The sequence below is a fragment of the Mus musculus genome, chromosome 11 (assembly GCF_000001635.26).
Source record: "Mus musculus strain C57BL/6J chromosome 11, GRCm38.p6 C57BL/6J".
NCBI classification, from domain to species: Eukaryota; Metazoa; Chordata; class Mammalia; order Rodentia; family Muridae; genus Mus; species Mus musculus.
Window position 1 is genome coordinate 119,424,333 of NC_000077.6, and position 15,013 is coordinate 119,439,345.

At 49.1% G+C, this 15,013-nt stretch overlaps 1 protein-coding gene across 6 annotated transcripts in view; it reads left to right on the forward strand.

Moving 5' to 3' along the window:
* Window positions 1-15,013, forward strand: part of Rnf213 (ring finger protein 213) — a 97,469-nt gene that overhangs the window by 34,383 nt on the left and 48,073 nt on the right. For all 6 annotated transcript variants that reach the window (XM_006534633.4, XM_006534630.4, XM_006534631.4 and 3 more), the window contains 11 exons: window positions 1,661-1,841; window positions 3,164-3,337; window positions 3,681-3,830; window positions 5,834-6,417; window positions 7,256-7,421; window positions 9,079-9,296; window positions 10,356-10,496; window positions 10,604-10,771; window positions 11,579-12,728; window positions 13,286-13,479; window positions 13,641-13,796. In XM_006534633.4, the coding sequence (XP_006534696.1) occupies window positions 1,661-1,841; window positions 3,164-3,337; window positions 3,681-3,830; window positions 5,834-6,417; window positions 7,256-7,421; window positions 9,079-9,296; window positions 10,356-10,496; window positions 10,604-10,771; window positions 11,579-12,728; window positions 13,286-13,479; window positions 13,641-13,796 (3,282 nt within the window). The remainder of the gene's footprint in view (window positions 1-1,660; window positions 1,842-3,163; window positions 3,338-3,680; window positions 3,831-5,833; window positions 6,418-7,255; window positions 7,422-9,078; window positions 9,297-10,355; window positions 10,497-10,603; window positions 10,772-11,578; window positions 12,729-13,285; window positions 13,480-13,640; window positions 13,797-15,013) is intronic.

Genomic DNA, 15,013 nt, shown 5'->3' on the forward strand with positions numbered 1-15,013 from the left:
GGTCTGCTTAAGCCTGCTTGTTCTGAGGCCCTACTGCATTGGCTCACCCTCCTTTGTGCCTAGAGACAAACATATGCTAAGATCCAGTATTCGCTTCCAACTGCTCGAGAAATAGCATGGTTTCCTCTTCTCTGGGCTGTTAGGTGTCACTTAGAACCACAGCTGCTAGGCTAGGTGTGGTGGCATGTGCCTTTAATCCTAGTATTTGGGAGACAGAAGCAGGTGGGTCCCTGAGATCAAGACCAGCCTTGTCTATGTAGCCAGGGTCAGGCCAGTCAGGGCTACATGGTGAGACTTTGAATCTCAAAAGAAAAACAAAAAAAGCTTCGCGGCCACCTGCACAGGCCCTGCCCCAGCCATCTCCCCAGCTGAGCATCAGTTACCCCTGCCCAGCCATCTCCCCAGCTGAGCATCAGTTACCCCTGCCCAGCCATCTCCCCAGCTGAGCATCAGTTGCACCCCCTGAGCAGCACTGCCGGTTTGTGTAACCCTGTGAGCAGCACTGCCGGTCTGCCTCAGTTACACCCCCACGAGCCGCACTGCCGGGTTGCGTTCCTTTCTGTTAATTCTTGCTTCTTCAGTGGTGGAGACGGAGACGAGGGCCAGGCTTGTGAGCAAGTCCCACTCTCCAGGGTCAGGAGTGAGGTAAAGGGCCAGTTTGTGTATGTGGAGAGCTAGCTTCCCAGGATCATTTGTCAGAGAGATTGTGCTGTGCAAATGACTGGTCCCAGCACCTTGTCAAAATCCTGCTGGCAGTGTGTGAGGAGAAGGCTCCAAGAAATGTTACTGTTACACTTTTTACTTAACAATTTGGTGTGCCTGTGTGTGTGCGTGCTTGTGTGTTTGTGTGTGTGTGTGTGTGTGCGCGTGTGCATGCATGTGTGCATGCATGTGTGCCTGCATGCATGCCAGCCATGGCACATGTGCATGGAGATCAGAAGGTATCTCTTGGTGGCTAGTTCTCTCCTTCCATCTTGTGGGACGCAAGGGAAGAACTCATGCTCTGAAGTTTGGCAGAGGCACTTTTACTCACTCAGCCATCTCTCTGGCCTGCACTTTCTTATTTCTATTCTATGTTTTGTGTGTGTTGAGTGGTACAGAGCATTGAACCCGGCTTTACACACAGTAGGTAAGCATTTAGCCATTGTTTTATACCCCAGTGAGACGTTTTCCTTTTGAGGCTCTGTGAACTACTTTGAGTATATGTCAAATATTATTGAAAACTTAAAAAGAAAAAAAAATATATTATAAAAAAGTTGCAGTTAAAACAGAGAAGCACAAAACCACACAGTGAAATTAAGCAGCTCTAGAGTAAACAACTCAGTGGACTTGTCTGCAGTCAGCGCGGAATGGCTGCAGGCCGTGGAGCTTCCACTGGACCCTGAACTGGAGAGACAGCCGGCTTCCTAGCCTCTTCTGTAACTAGCCCATCACCTGCAGTCAGTCCTCCAAGGATAACTTAGGAAAAGATTAGTTTTTAAGATGAGGTCTCAGTTAGCCTGGGATTGGCCTTGCTTTTTCTGTGTAGCTGGCCTACAACTTCCGCTTTCCAAATGCCAGGATTATCGATAAGTACCACCATACGCAGTTTTCATGTTTCTCTCATTTCAAAAACTAATAAGACATTACTATGTCTCGTTTGACACATTTTTTTTTATAGTCTCAGACCAGTGTGCTTGAGGGGCTCTCCTGTCAAGACTTGCAGAAATTTGGAACCCTCTTGTCTGCCGTGATAACCAAGTCATGGCCTGTGCATAACGGGGAGCCTGTGTTTGACGTGGATGAGATCTTCAAATACCTGCTCAAGTGGCCAGATGTGAGGCAGCTCTTCGAACTGTGTGGTATGTTCTGGTGTTTGTGGGGAGCTTGGGGAGGGTGGTGTCCTGGCCTGGACATTTCAGCTGCCATGTGCTGATCAGGGAGAGTGGAGGGACCCGCACAGGCAGGGCTGCTCTTTTAGATCTTGTCACGGTAAGGTGCTGGGTTAGGCACTAAAATCCCAGGTCAGGTTGTAATTATCAGTTTTGCCGGATCTTGAAAAGCTCAAACAGAGAGCCCCTCATGGCCGGTGAGGTGTGAGGCAAAAAGTGTGACTGCTGAGGTGGGTGCCATATGCATTTGCTGTTAGCTTGAGAGTCTGTGTGTTTTCAGTCAATAGTTTTCTAGAAAGACTCATCAGAAAACATAGTTCCCAGCGCCCTGTCCTGCTGTTCACATCCGCAATGTGTGGTGTGGCCTTTGTAATGGTTGAGCTGGGCAGTGTTGGCACACTTTGATCAAGTCGGGGTTCGAAGGGCGCCCTGGGCTTTCATAGGTGCGTGACAGCATGTCTGGTGCATCGCAGTGTCATACACGATAAACTCATTGTCCCAAGGATCTGTGGCCTTCCTCTTTATTCTCTCTCCTGTAGTTTATGGAACCATTAACGTGTGTGGACTTAGAGAACACGTGTGACTGTTCATGGACAGCACTCACATTCGAAGCTCCTCCTGTCTCCTGTCTCCTTGTTGCTTGGCAGCTGAATTCTGCTTTTATCATAGAGTTGCTGCAGTTTCTTGATCTGTCCATCTGCTGAAGAGCATCCTAGTTGTTGCAGGTTTTTTTGTTTTCTTTTTCTGAGGCTGACTCTCACTATGTAGCCTTGGCTGGTCTATGGAGACCGGGCTGGTTTCGAACTCACAGAGATGCACCTGCCTATACTTGTAGAGTGCTGGGGATTCACGGTATGCGTCACATGCCCAGTTGTTTCATGGATTTACAGTGCTGGATAAGGCTGCTTGGTTTTCAGTGCTACAGATAAACAAGATCATTTTTATTATTTAATTTTTAATTATGAATGTATTTATTTGAGATAGGGTTTTTCTATGTAACAGCTCTGGTGTCCTGGAACTCTCTTTTTGTAGAACAGGCTAGCCTTGAAATCCCAGAGATTCGCCTGCTTCTGCGAGTTAAGTAAATGTATTTAAAATCTTGTCATCTAAGTTGTAAGTTTCACAGAGATGGGGAGCATGGTGGCCAGGCTGTGCAGGAGAACGAGTAGCAGTGCACCAGTCAAGTGCTGTCTCTGGAGACTGCCTGAGCGCCGCCGGAGCACGAGGAGTCATCAGGGAACCGATGGCTCAGGAGACCCAGGCTCTGATCCGTGTGCTCTCCTTCTGAGCAGGAACCAATGAGAAAATCATAGACAACATCACGGAGGAAGGCAGGCAGCTGATGGCCACTGCTGAGTCTGTGTTCCAGAAGGTCGCAGGGGAACTTGAAAATGGCACCATTGTGGTTGGACAGCTGGAGCTGATCCTCGAGCACCAGAGTCAGTTTCTTGACATCTGGAACTTAAGTGAGTACCAAATTGAGATAACACCTTTAGGCGGCTGAGCAACAGAAAGAGGGGGAAAGCCTGGGTATGCCATTTTGTGGTCAGGGTATGTTTCTGGGCTCTGTAACTGCCAGCAGCTCTTGCCAGAGAGCCTGGGAGCTTAGTTATTGTGGGGAGTGTCATGAGAGAGCAGTAGGATCAAGGCAGCAGAGCCTGTTCTGCCACCATCTTCATAGACTAGCTGAGCTCAAGTCTTGCTGCTCCCTCCACATGGCCCTGGCATGGAGCACGTTCAGAGAGAGGCAGTGGAATGTGATTACATGGAAGACTTACAGGATTGTGTGAGCTGTCACATACTTTCCAGATAGAAGGCGGCTGCCATCCCAAGAGAAGGCCTGTGATGTGAGGAGCTTGCTGAAAAGGAGAAGGGATGATCTGCTGTTCCTCAAGCAAGAGAAGAGATACGTGGAGAGCCTCCTGAGGCAGCTCGGAAGAGTGAAACACCTTGTGCAAGGTGGGCCCCAGGAGTGGCACTGAAGACTGAGGGGCCTCAGGGTGAAGGGCAGAGGAAGGCGCAGTGGGGGCGGAGTAGAGGCAGCTAGGGCAGGGGCTTTAAAGCAATATTTTTAATTTCCATGGGGAGGGGGCATGGGCATATACATGTGTGTGTGTGTGTGTGTGTATGTGCACTTAGGAGTGCATCTGGAAGCCCAGGGTAGATCCTGGGAATCTTTTTTGAGCCCTCTTTCACTATATTCAGTGAGACAGGGTCCCTCAATCAAATTCAGAGCTTGCTGATGGGTCTAGCCTTGCTAGCCAGTTTGCTCTGGGGATTCCTCCATCCCTGCCTCCCCAGGGTGGAACAGCCGGGCTGTCATGCCTACCCAAGGTTTATATGGGTTCTGGGGCTCAGAATTTTTTAAAATCTGAGTTCACTTGCATTTGCCAGAGGTTAATCAGTCTGACTTTTATTCACTCCCATGCCTGCAAGCATCCCTCCAACTTTTCTATGCTAGAACTATCTGTTGATTTCCCACCATAGGCAGGGCACCTCATGAGCACTAGGTCGGTCAGGGAGCTCTAGGCTTTCTTTTATCCTGCAGGTGCACTCTGTGCCTCTTCCCTCGCACGTCCCCGCCCTCTTCCCTCGCACGTCCCCGCCCTCTTCCCTCGCGCGTCCCCGCCCTCTTCCCTCGCGCGTCCCCGCCCTCTCCCCTCGCGCGTCCCCGCCCTCTCCCCTCGCGCGTCCCCGCCCTCTCCCCTCGCGCGTCCCCGCCCTCTTCCCTCGCACGTCCCCGCCCTCTTCCCTTGCGCGTCCCCGCCCTCTTCCCTCGACTCTGGCAGACACAGCTTATCTACCTTGCTGAGTAAGAGACAGACAGCCAACCTGCAGTCTCAGTCACTCCAAGTCTGGGATGTCTGTTCTAGGTCTAGGTGCTTGGCTAGGAGGAGTGGGCACCTCGTAGGTCACTGCACTAGGAACTGCATGCTGCAGTTCCTGCATGTTGCTCCTGCTTGTCTCTGGTGTTGCTGGGGCAGGCCTGGTGGCTGAGCCCTTGTGTATGACATTTGCCCTTAATGGATTCAATGTAAATCAGGTTATCCTCAAATTCACCCAGATCCACCTACCTCTGCCTAGGATTAAAGGTGTGTGCTACCATGACCACCAGCCAGCTTCTGACTTTTTTTTTTTAATAAAAGATTTATTTATTATTATATCTAAGTACACTTTAGCTGTCTTCAGACACACCAGAAGAGGGTGTCAGATCCCATTATGGATGGCTGTGAGACACCATGTGGTTGCTGGGATTTGAACTCAGGAACTTTGGAAGAGCGACAGTGCTCTTAACCACTGATCCATCATCTCTCCAGCCCCAGTTTCTGACTTTTAAGATATAATTTCTATTTTATAATTAGTGTGCTCTTAGAAGGGAGTGAAGAAAGGTGTGTGTGTTTCCCACTGACTTTTTACTCAGTTATGTACCCAGTTTCCTTGTTGTGAAAACTGACAAAGCCAAGGCGGAGGAGAGGAAAGATGCCCATGTTCTGCAGTGGTTGTGTTTGTTTTCTTAGAGAAGCAGCTAGAGGAAGAACCAGTGTTGTGTGTCCTTAGCAGAGGGCTTGCCTAGTGTTTGGGGCGGCAGGAGCTGTCCCCAGTGCTGCAAACAAACTCTAGTTCTGCTCACCCTGGTGCATGGCCACAATGCTGGCAATCAGGAGAATAATTAGTTGAAAGCCAGCCTGCCTACGTATTCAGACTTTGTCTTTCCCCTACACTAAGGAGGAGAGGTGACGCCAGCTGGTGATGACACAGCACAGGCCTTTAATCCCAGCACGGGTGGGGTGGCGGCAGGGGAACAGGTAAAACAGAGAGAGCCAGTGCTACACAGAAAATCTGTCTCAAAAAGGGGTGTGTATGTGCTCACACACATGAGGGGGGGCAGGGGGAGAGAGGGAGGATAAAATACAAGAAAAGTGAGATAAATAACCCCCACCCTTTAATTCTGGTTTCTATAGTGGATTTTGGAAACATTGAAATAATCCACTCTCAAGACCTCAGCAATAAGAAACTAAATGAAGCCGTGATTAAGCTCCCCAATTCCTCCTCCTACAAAAGGGAGACACATTACTGCCTGAGCCCTGACATCCGAGAAATGGCAAGCAAGCTAGACTCCCTGAAAGACAGCCATATCTTCCAGGACTTCTGGCAAGAGACAGCAGAGTCACTGAATACTCTGGATAAGGACCCCAGAGAGTTGAAGGTTTCGCTTCCAGAGGTCTTGGAATACCTGTACAACCCTTGTTATGACAACTTCTACACACTCTATGAGAATCTGAAGTCAGGAAAGATCACCTTTGCTGAAGTTGATGCCATCTTCAAAGACTTTGTAGATAAATATGATGAACTGAAAAACGACCTTAAATTCATGTGCACTATGAACCCCCAGGACCAAAAAGGTTGGATCTCAGAGCGTGTTGGGCAGATCAAAGAATATCACACCCTGCACCAGGCTGTCAGCTCTGCCAAGGTCATCTTGCAGGTCCGAAGAGCTTTGGGTGTGACTGGTGACTTCAGTGTTCTTAACCCATTGTTAAACTTTGTAAGTTGTTTGCTGGCTCTGCTGAGGGGTGAGGTCTTGGGTTGGGTAGGTGTCTGGGGCTTGGCAGTGTGGTTGGGGTGGTGTTTAAGCAGCTGGGGACAGCAAAGCCCTAGGTTCCGTCTTGCTCCATGATAGCTCCTGAACCAGTGGGTTTCAGGCCATCCGTCGGGGGATCAGTAGTCTAAGAGGAGGCCATGTTCTTCCACTTTACTTTCTGACATTACAGTTACTCGTTTCTCCCCCTTCCAAACTCTCCTTTGTATATCTCTCTCCTTGCTCTCTTTTCAATTCATGGCCTCTTTTGCCATGTTCTTTAAAAAGGTCATAAGAGCACAGAAGGAAGGAAGGTCATCTGTCCCAGATACAATTGCATCAGCTCTAGACAGCAGCAGCAAGCAACACATCACCCGGCAGAGCTGAGATGGGAGGTCTTTTGTCTCTATTTTGAGACAGGGTCTCACTATGTAGTCTGGCTGTCCTGGCTGTTGCTATGTAGACCTAGGTGGTGGCTGGCATTGAACTCACAGAGATCCACTTGCCTCTGCCTTCAGATAAGTGCTGAAATAAGAGAGACAGGCAGAGAGACAGAGACAGAGATGGAGAAAGACAGGTCTGGTAGTACTATGGTGAGAAACAAATTTCAAAGACCATGTAAGCTCTGGGGTGGAGTGTGAGGTGTGTATATGGGGAAGCTGAAGTGGAAGGTACTGCTGACCAGGGAGGAGGAAGTCCTATGGTCCCTGATGTAAGTGCCAGGCTCTTGCTATGGGTTGGCTGCTCCTGCCTGAAGACTTGCCATGGCTCACCAGGGCAGTACAAGCTAAACTTCATGTTCCAGGCGGATTCCTTTGAGGACTTTGGTAATGAGAAACTGGACCAGATCAGCCCACAGTTCATCAAGGCCAAACAGCTGCTTCAGGACATCAGTGAGCCTCGCCAGCGCTGCTTGGAGGAGCTTGCCCGGCAGACGGAGCTTGTTGCCTGGCTGCACAAGGCCCTGGAAGGTATGGCCAGCTCTGGCCAGCCCGTGCATGGGCTTGCCTGGGTCCTGCCAGCGGCACCAGCTGGACAGCTGCTAGCAGTGCGTGTCCCGTTGACTGGGGGCATGTTTTACTCAGACGGTGTCTCGCTCCTTTGTCACTCCCCGCTTGCTGTGAATAGCTGAAGGCCTTTTTCTTTCCTTAAAAAACCCACCTCCTTTAGCCTTTTTAGTATTTTGTGTGTAACAGTGATTTCATGTATGTATGTATGTATGTATGTATGTATGTATATATGCGTGCCACATTTACGTCTGGTGCCAGTGGAGGTCAAGAGGGTGTCAGATCCCCTGAAACTGAGGTTACCATTGGTTGAAAGCTCCTGTGTGGGTGCTGGGAACTTAACTTGGGTCCCCTCCAAGACTAACAAGTACTTTTAACCACTGAGCCATCTCTTCAGTCTTTTTGTTGTTGTTGTTGTTGTTGTTGTTGTTGTGAGAAAGGGTCTGTGTAGCTCTGGTTATTCTGAAACTCGCTCTGTAGACCAGGCTTGCCTCAAACTCACAAGAGATCCACCTGCTTCTGCCTCCTGAGTGCTGAGATTAAAGGTGTGCACCACCACCGCCTGGTAACCAGCTTTTCATTTTTCAATTAAATTACTTTTTAAAAATATTTATTTATATTATTTATATGAGTACATCATAGCTGTCTTCAGACACACCAGAACAGCGAATCTAATCCCATTACAGCTGGTTATGAGCCACCATGTGGATGCTAGGAATTGAACTCAGGACCTTTGGAAAGAACAGTCACTGCACTTAGCCACTGAGCCATCTCTGCAGCCCTCGATTAAATAATTTTATTTATTTTTTCTGTGTATGGGCATTTTTCTTACACGTGTGTCTATGCACCCTCACATGCCTGATACTCAGGAAGGCCAGAAGAAGGAGTCAGATCCCTCTGAGCAGGAGGTATAGTTGTAAGTTGCCCTGTGGGTGCTGGGAACTGAACCTGGCTCTTCTGGAAGAGCAGCCTGTGCTTTAGCCACTGAGCTGTCTCCCCGGCTCCTCCCCATTTAGCTCCTCCTCCAGAAGGCGGGATAGCTCTTGTCTACACTGGGTGTTTTTTTATAACACCCTCATGAAGGTTTTATCCAGCAGACAGCTTGGTAGCTTGTTATCTAGATTAGAAAGAGCAGAGGCGGGGTGGGGAAGTGAGAGGTGGAGAGGAGGTGGGAAGAGGGCAGGCGGCAGATTGTTACACCCTGGGACCTGTGGGTGGAAGGCGTGCCTCCTGCTGCCATGGCGGCTGCACTGGCTCCAACGCTCACTATGTTGCTTCCTTCTGTGGGCTTTGCATATCTGTTAATTGGATCAAAAGCCTGTGGAGAGTCATCTCAGTTTTTCTCATTGTCAGTATATTCTTTATCATCTGAGCCTTGGTCTCTATGTTTAAGTGATGTTACGTAGTCAAGACTATACTGTGCAATACAAGCCTAGTCTAATGCCTGAGATGTGTTGCCTGATAAAGATGAGCAGTCAGTCAACAGATTCAATATATGTTCAGTGTTCTTAGCAAAAGCAGGACGTGGGTCAAACCAAGACCTTGGTGTCCGGTTATAGTTTCACTTACAATTACTGCCCAAAACTCAGCATGGTTGTATGCTGATCTCTCTCCTCTCAAGACATCAACGAACTCAAGGTGTTTGTGGACTTGGCCTCCATCTCAGCGGGAGAGAATGACATTGATGTGGACCGGGTGGCCTGTTTCCACGATGCCGTGCAGGGCTATGCTTCTCTGCTGTACAAGATGGATGAAAGAACAAATTTCTCTGACTTCATGAATCATCTACAGGAACTCTGGAGGGCCCTGGACAATGACCAGCACCTTCCCGATAAGCTGGTAAGCCTCCTCAGGACCCAAGGCAGATTAAGTGTAATAGGTACTACTATTGCCGACCTCAAGGGCTTTGGCAAGGCTGCCACTGCTATACCTGCTTCATGACAGAGCCCCATTGTGCGTGGGAATATGTGCTCTCTCTTGAGTCAGGAAGTCATACAAAATGGCATGTTGGGTCTCTGCCTCAGGGAAGGATGGCTGGAAGGACCATGCCTATGAAAAGCTCACATGCAAATGACAGCCCATAACGCAACTTTCCTTTCTCCACTGGTCATCCTCAGAAATTGTAAACGACCATTAAGAAACTACAACTCAGGCTTAAGAATGGGTCAGCCCCTGTGGCTTTTGCAGAGGACCCAGGTTTGGTTCCCAGCACCCACATGGTGGCTCACAACCTTGCATTACTCCAGTTCCAGGGGATACAACACCCTCTTCTGGCCTCTCATGTCACCAGGCACACACATGATGCACATGCATATATAAACCAGGCACACACATGCACATGCATATGTAAGGCAAATGCTCATGCACACAAAATGAAATAAGTCGGGTATGGTGGCACACACTTTTTAATGTGGCAGAGGCAGGAAGATCTGTTTGAAAACAGGCTGGCTTCTAACTCACAAAGATTGTCCTGCCTCTATCTCCCAAGTGCTAGGATTAAAGTTGGATGTCTTGCTCAAAGTAAGAAATTTTCAAAAAGAAGAAGAAACAGCAAAGCTTGAGGCTCCCTAATGCTCGTTCTGTTATTTCTCTCTTGTGGTGAGCTGTGCAGTGCATATGTGGCTGTTTCTCTCTCATCACTAATAAACCCAGATGCTCTAACGCCCTGCACCTGCCATCTAGGGCTTCTGGAGCAGTGGGGGAAGCCTGACTGGTGAAGATGCTGCACGACAGAGCCCCAAGGGACACGCCCAAGCACAGACACTGCATGTGTGCTGGGGGTGGGGCATAGACAGACACTTCATGTGTGATGCCAACAGGGTGGGGGTGGGGGGCAGCTGAGTGCCAGTGAGGACATGTCTACTCACTCCAGCCTGTTCTCTGCTTCTGTCCCAATAGAAAGATTCTGCCAGAAATTTGGAGTGGCTGAAGACAGTGAAGGAAAGCCATGGATCTGTGGAGCTCTCATCTCTGTCCCTCGCCACAGCAATCAACAGCAGGGGCGTCTACGTTATTGAGGCACCCAAAGATGGCCAGAAGGTGAGCCTCCCAAAGTCCTGGTGCAGTTTTGTATGGCCCTGTGGTCTTGCTATAAAGTTATGGGACTCTGTGCAGGAACTAACTTATAAATGTGTGCTGCCCCCCAGATTTCCCCAGACACTGTTCTCCGCCTCCTCCTCCCTGATGGCCATGGTTACCCCGAGGCATTGCGCACCTACTCCACAGAGGAACTGAAGGAACTTTTAAATAAGCTGATGCTCATGTCTGGAAAGAAAGACCACAACAGCAATACAGAAGTGGAGAAGTTTTCAGAGGTGAGCAGATAGGTTTGTGCTGCTGCCCACAGGGGCCACTTTGGCGTCAAGCTAGGCCAGTCACTTTTGTTACTGAGCTATGGAAAGGGTCTGTGTAGGCTTTTGGTCAACACAGCTCTGCCATGGGTCTGCAGGATGTAGTACCCCGATTCACAACGCCAGAGACATATCTGAAGTAGGGTAGACCCTATGAGCAGCAGGTCCTCCTCAGGAGCCTCAGGAGGAACTGTGACCAGCTGTGGAGAAGAGATGGCCAACAGATATTCTTAGAAACAATCACCTCACTGCCTCCATACTCCTGTTGAGGTAGGAGGGTCTTGAATTTGAGGCCAGTCTGGAAATACGAGACCATGCCTTTACATACAAACACACACATACCCATACAGTCTTTACATTGACATCCTTTGTCTTTCCCTGGACATGGTGGCACACATCTTTAGTCTCAGCATTTGAGAGGCAGAGGCAGGAGGAATCTTTATAAGTTCAAGGCCAGTCTGGTTCCCTAGTGAATTCTAGGATATCTAGGGATACGTACTGAGACCCTGTCTCAAAAAAAAAAAAAAAAAAAAACAAAAAAAACAAAAAGAGAAAAAGAAAAAGGCAAAAAGGCGATGGGTGCTCCTTGTTAAGCCGATCGAATAACTATGGAGAGGCTGTGGTGTGATGACTATTAGGCAGATTTCTGTGAAAAGTGAGCTAGCCTAAGCCCTTTACCACTCCAAAGGCTTAATAGCAGGCAGGTGTGTGTAGGGTAGTGTGTCTTCCCCACAGGCGTGTGCTTTGGCCTCATGGTTCCCTTTCCCCCAGGTCTTCAGCAACATGCAGCGGCTTGTACATGTCTTCATAAAACTGCACTGCGCGGGCAACATGCTGTTCAGGACTTGGACTGCTAAGGTCTACTGTTGCCCTGACGGGGGCATCTTCATGAACTTTGGCTTGGAGCTGCTGAGCCAGCTGACAGAGAAGGGAGATGTCATACAGCTCCTGGGAGCCCTCTGCAGGCAGATGGAGGACTTCCTAGATAACTGGAAAACAGTGGTCGCCCAGAAGAGAGCTGAACACTTTTACCTCAACTTCTACACAGCTGAGCAGCTGGTCTACCTAAGCAGTGAGCTCAGGAAACCCAGACCTAGTGAAGCTGCCCTCATGATGCTATCCTTCATTAAAGGCAAATGCACTGTCCAGGACCTCGTACAAGCTACCAGTGCCTGTGAAAGCAAGGCTGACAGATACTGCCTGCGGGAGGTTATGAAAAAGTTGCCCCAGCAGCTGCTTTCTGAGCCCAGCCTAATGGGCAAGCTTCAGGTTATTATGATGCAATCCCTCGTGTACATGAGTGCCTTCCTGCCACACTGTCTGGACCTGGATGCCCTGGGTAGATGCCTTGCTCATCTGGCCACGATGGGTGGCACTCCTGTGGAGCGGCCACTCCCCAAAGGCCTGCAGGCTGGCCAGCCTAACCTGATCTTGTGTGGCCACTCGGAGGTGTTGCCAGCTGCACTGGCCATCTACATGCAGGCCCCCAGGCAGCCCCTGCCCACCTTTGATGAGGTGTTGCTCTGCACCCCAGCGACCACAATTGAGGAAGTGGAACTACTCCTGCGGCGCTGCCTCACTTCGGGCTCCCAGGGGCACAAGGTCTACAGCTTGCTGTTTGCAGACCAGCTGAGCTATGAAGTGGGCTGCCAGGCAGAGGAGTTCTTCCAGAGCCTGTGCACACGAGCGCACCGTGAAGACTACCAGTTGGTGATACTCTGTGATGCTGCCCGGGAGCACTGCTATATCCCCTCCACCTTCAGCCAGTACAAAGTGCCCCTGGTGCCCCAGGCCCCGCTCCCGAACATCCAAGCTTACCTGCAGAGCCATTATCAGGTCCCGAAGCGGCTCCTGTCAGCAGCAACTGTATTCAGAGACGGGCTGTGTGTTGGCATCGTGACCTCTGAAAGAGCTGGCGTTGGTAATGAAAGAGGTCCCCTCTCCCAGATACTGCCCACTGACACTTCCTTCTCTAGCAAGGCTGACTCTGATGAAGCCCTTCTTCAGGGGTTTGGCTCTTCCTTAGCTGTAAGCCACTGAGAACTCTGTCCTCTCACAGTTCCTGACCACCTCCTTCAGACTTTGTTGCAGTTTCTTTCCTCTGGGAGTGCTGCTGGCTTCTGGCATCAGTGCTGGTTGTGGTTGAGTGAGAAAAAACCCTGACCATGCTTCAGTTGCTGTTTGTTTCCTTTCATCCTGTCCTCTCTTCCTTGAACAACCCTTTTCTGTTGGGAGAATTTGGTTCCCCACACTCTACCTTTGGCCATCGCTGACTTGCGCCGTCAGTAGTCAGGAAAAGGGCAAAGTTGGTCAGTGGATGGTGGACAGGGAACCTGAAGATCCATGGTTAATGAAGCTGCTAAGAAGTGGCGGTGCACAGCATCTGGCTTGAATCAGAATCGCTTCTAAAATATCTCTATATTCTCTTCTTCTTGGTCTGTAGATTTGGGGCCTAATTTTTGTATGTTCATATTGTAGGAAAGTCTCTCTACGTGAACACACTGCATACAAAACTAAAAGCAAAGCTACGTGACGAGACGGTCCCTTTAAAAATTATTCGATTGACAGAGCCTCATCTAGATGAGAACCAAGTCCTAAGCGCACTGCTGCCGTTCTTGAAGGAGAAATATCAGAAGATGCCGGTTATATTCCACATTGATATCAGCACTTCAGTAAGTGTCCTGGCACCGCCACCCACGAGAGGAAGGCACTGCTCCCCGATTCTGACTGCCTCCCTACGCATGCATCCTGTCAAGGGGCAAACAAGCAGCTCTGTAGGGTGAACAGCAGTGGCTACCGTCCTACTGACAAGCCCCTGTGTTTCCTTCTTTAGGTTCAGACTGGAATTCCCATTTTTCTTTTCAAACTCCTCATTCTGCAGTACCTGATGGATATCAATGGGAAAATATGGCGTCGGAGCCCGGGTCATTTATACCTTGTTGAAATCCCACAAGGGCTCTCGGTACAGCCAAAGAGGTCTTCTAAACTGGTGTGTATCAAGAAAAACACAGAGGTTTGGTGGGGGTTAAGCACTCCTATCCCACACTATTTATTTATTTATTTATTTATTTATGCCAACCCAATGCAAGCTTGAGATATCTGAGAAGGGGGTACCACAATCAAGGAAATCCCTCTATGAGATTGCCTGTAGGCAAGTTTGTAGGGCATTTCCTGGGCCCAGTCCTCATCAGGGGACAGTGTCACTGGTAGGACTGTGGTTCTGGAAGAAAGCAGGCTGAGCAAACCATGGTGAGCTGACCAGTAAGGTGGTGGTCCTTCCTGGCTTCTGCTTTAGTTCCTGCCTCCAGCTTCCTGTCTTGAGTTCATGTCCTAATTTTTCTCAGACAGACAGTGTAACATGTGAGTTGTAAGGTGAACTAAACCCTTTCCTCTCCAAGTAGCTTTTGGTCATGGTGTTTTATCACAGCAATAGAAAATGATACCAGGTTCATGGGATAGTGCTGAGATAGACCTAACCATGTATTTTGGGGAGAATTATGGTGACATTTGAGCTCTGAGCCATCAGACCTCAGTGCAGTATTTTATGGGAGAACAACACAGACCAGAGAGGCCTGGCTTGTGAAGTTTAGAGGGAAGTAAAGACTCATATCAGGGCCATTTGAGTGATGTTTTGAATTAAGCAACTGTGGTTCTCGTTAGCTGGGAGTGAAGCATTAACGAGAGACCGGAACACTAAGTTGAAACCTTTGCTTGTCTTGGATAATCCATGTTGGTCAGCTGGGGCTGAGAAATTACCTCTGACTGAGAAGAGACTAGCGGCACTGAGGGGAAATCTTCTGGGAAGTGTTTGCTCAGGATCAGCACACAGATGCTGTGGCGCAGAGGTTGCTGAGCCTGTTTCTCAGGCTTGCAGCTGAGAGCTCTGTTAAGAGCTGCTGGTCTCACCGATTCAGGATAAACTTGAAGTAAACTTAATACTATAAAAGATTTCTTCATAAACTTGCTTATGAAATATTAAGTTATACAATTAAAATTTAGCTATAGGAGTCCCGCCTCCGATATGACTGGAAGATTAGTGTCCTAACCAGGTTTGTTAGAAATAGAACCGGGAGGAAAGAAAATTCTGTGCCGGCTTAAAGCTAAGGGGTTACTGAGAGCTTATTTATTGAGACTGACCTCTAGTTAGGCTCCAGTCCCATAACAAAAGGAGACAACCTTAACTTACAACTGGTTCTTAGGTCCATC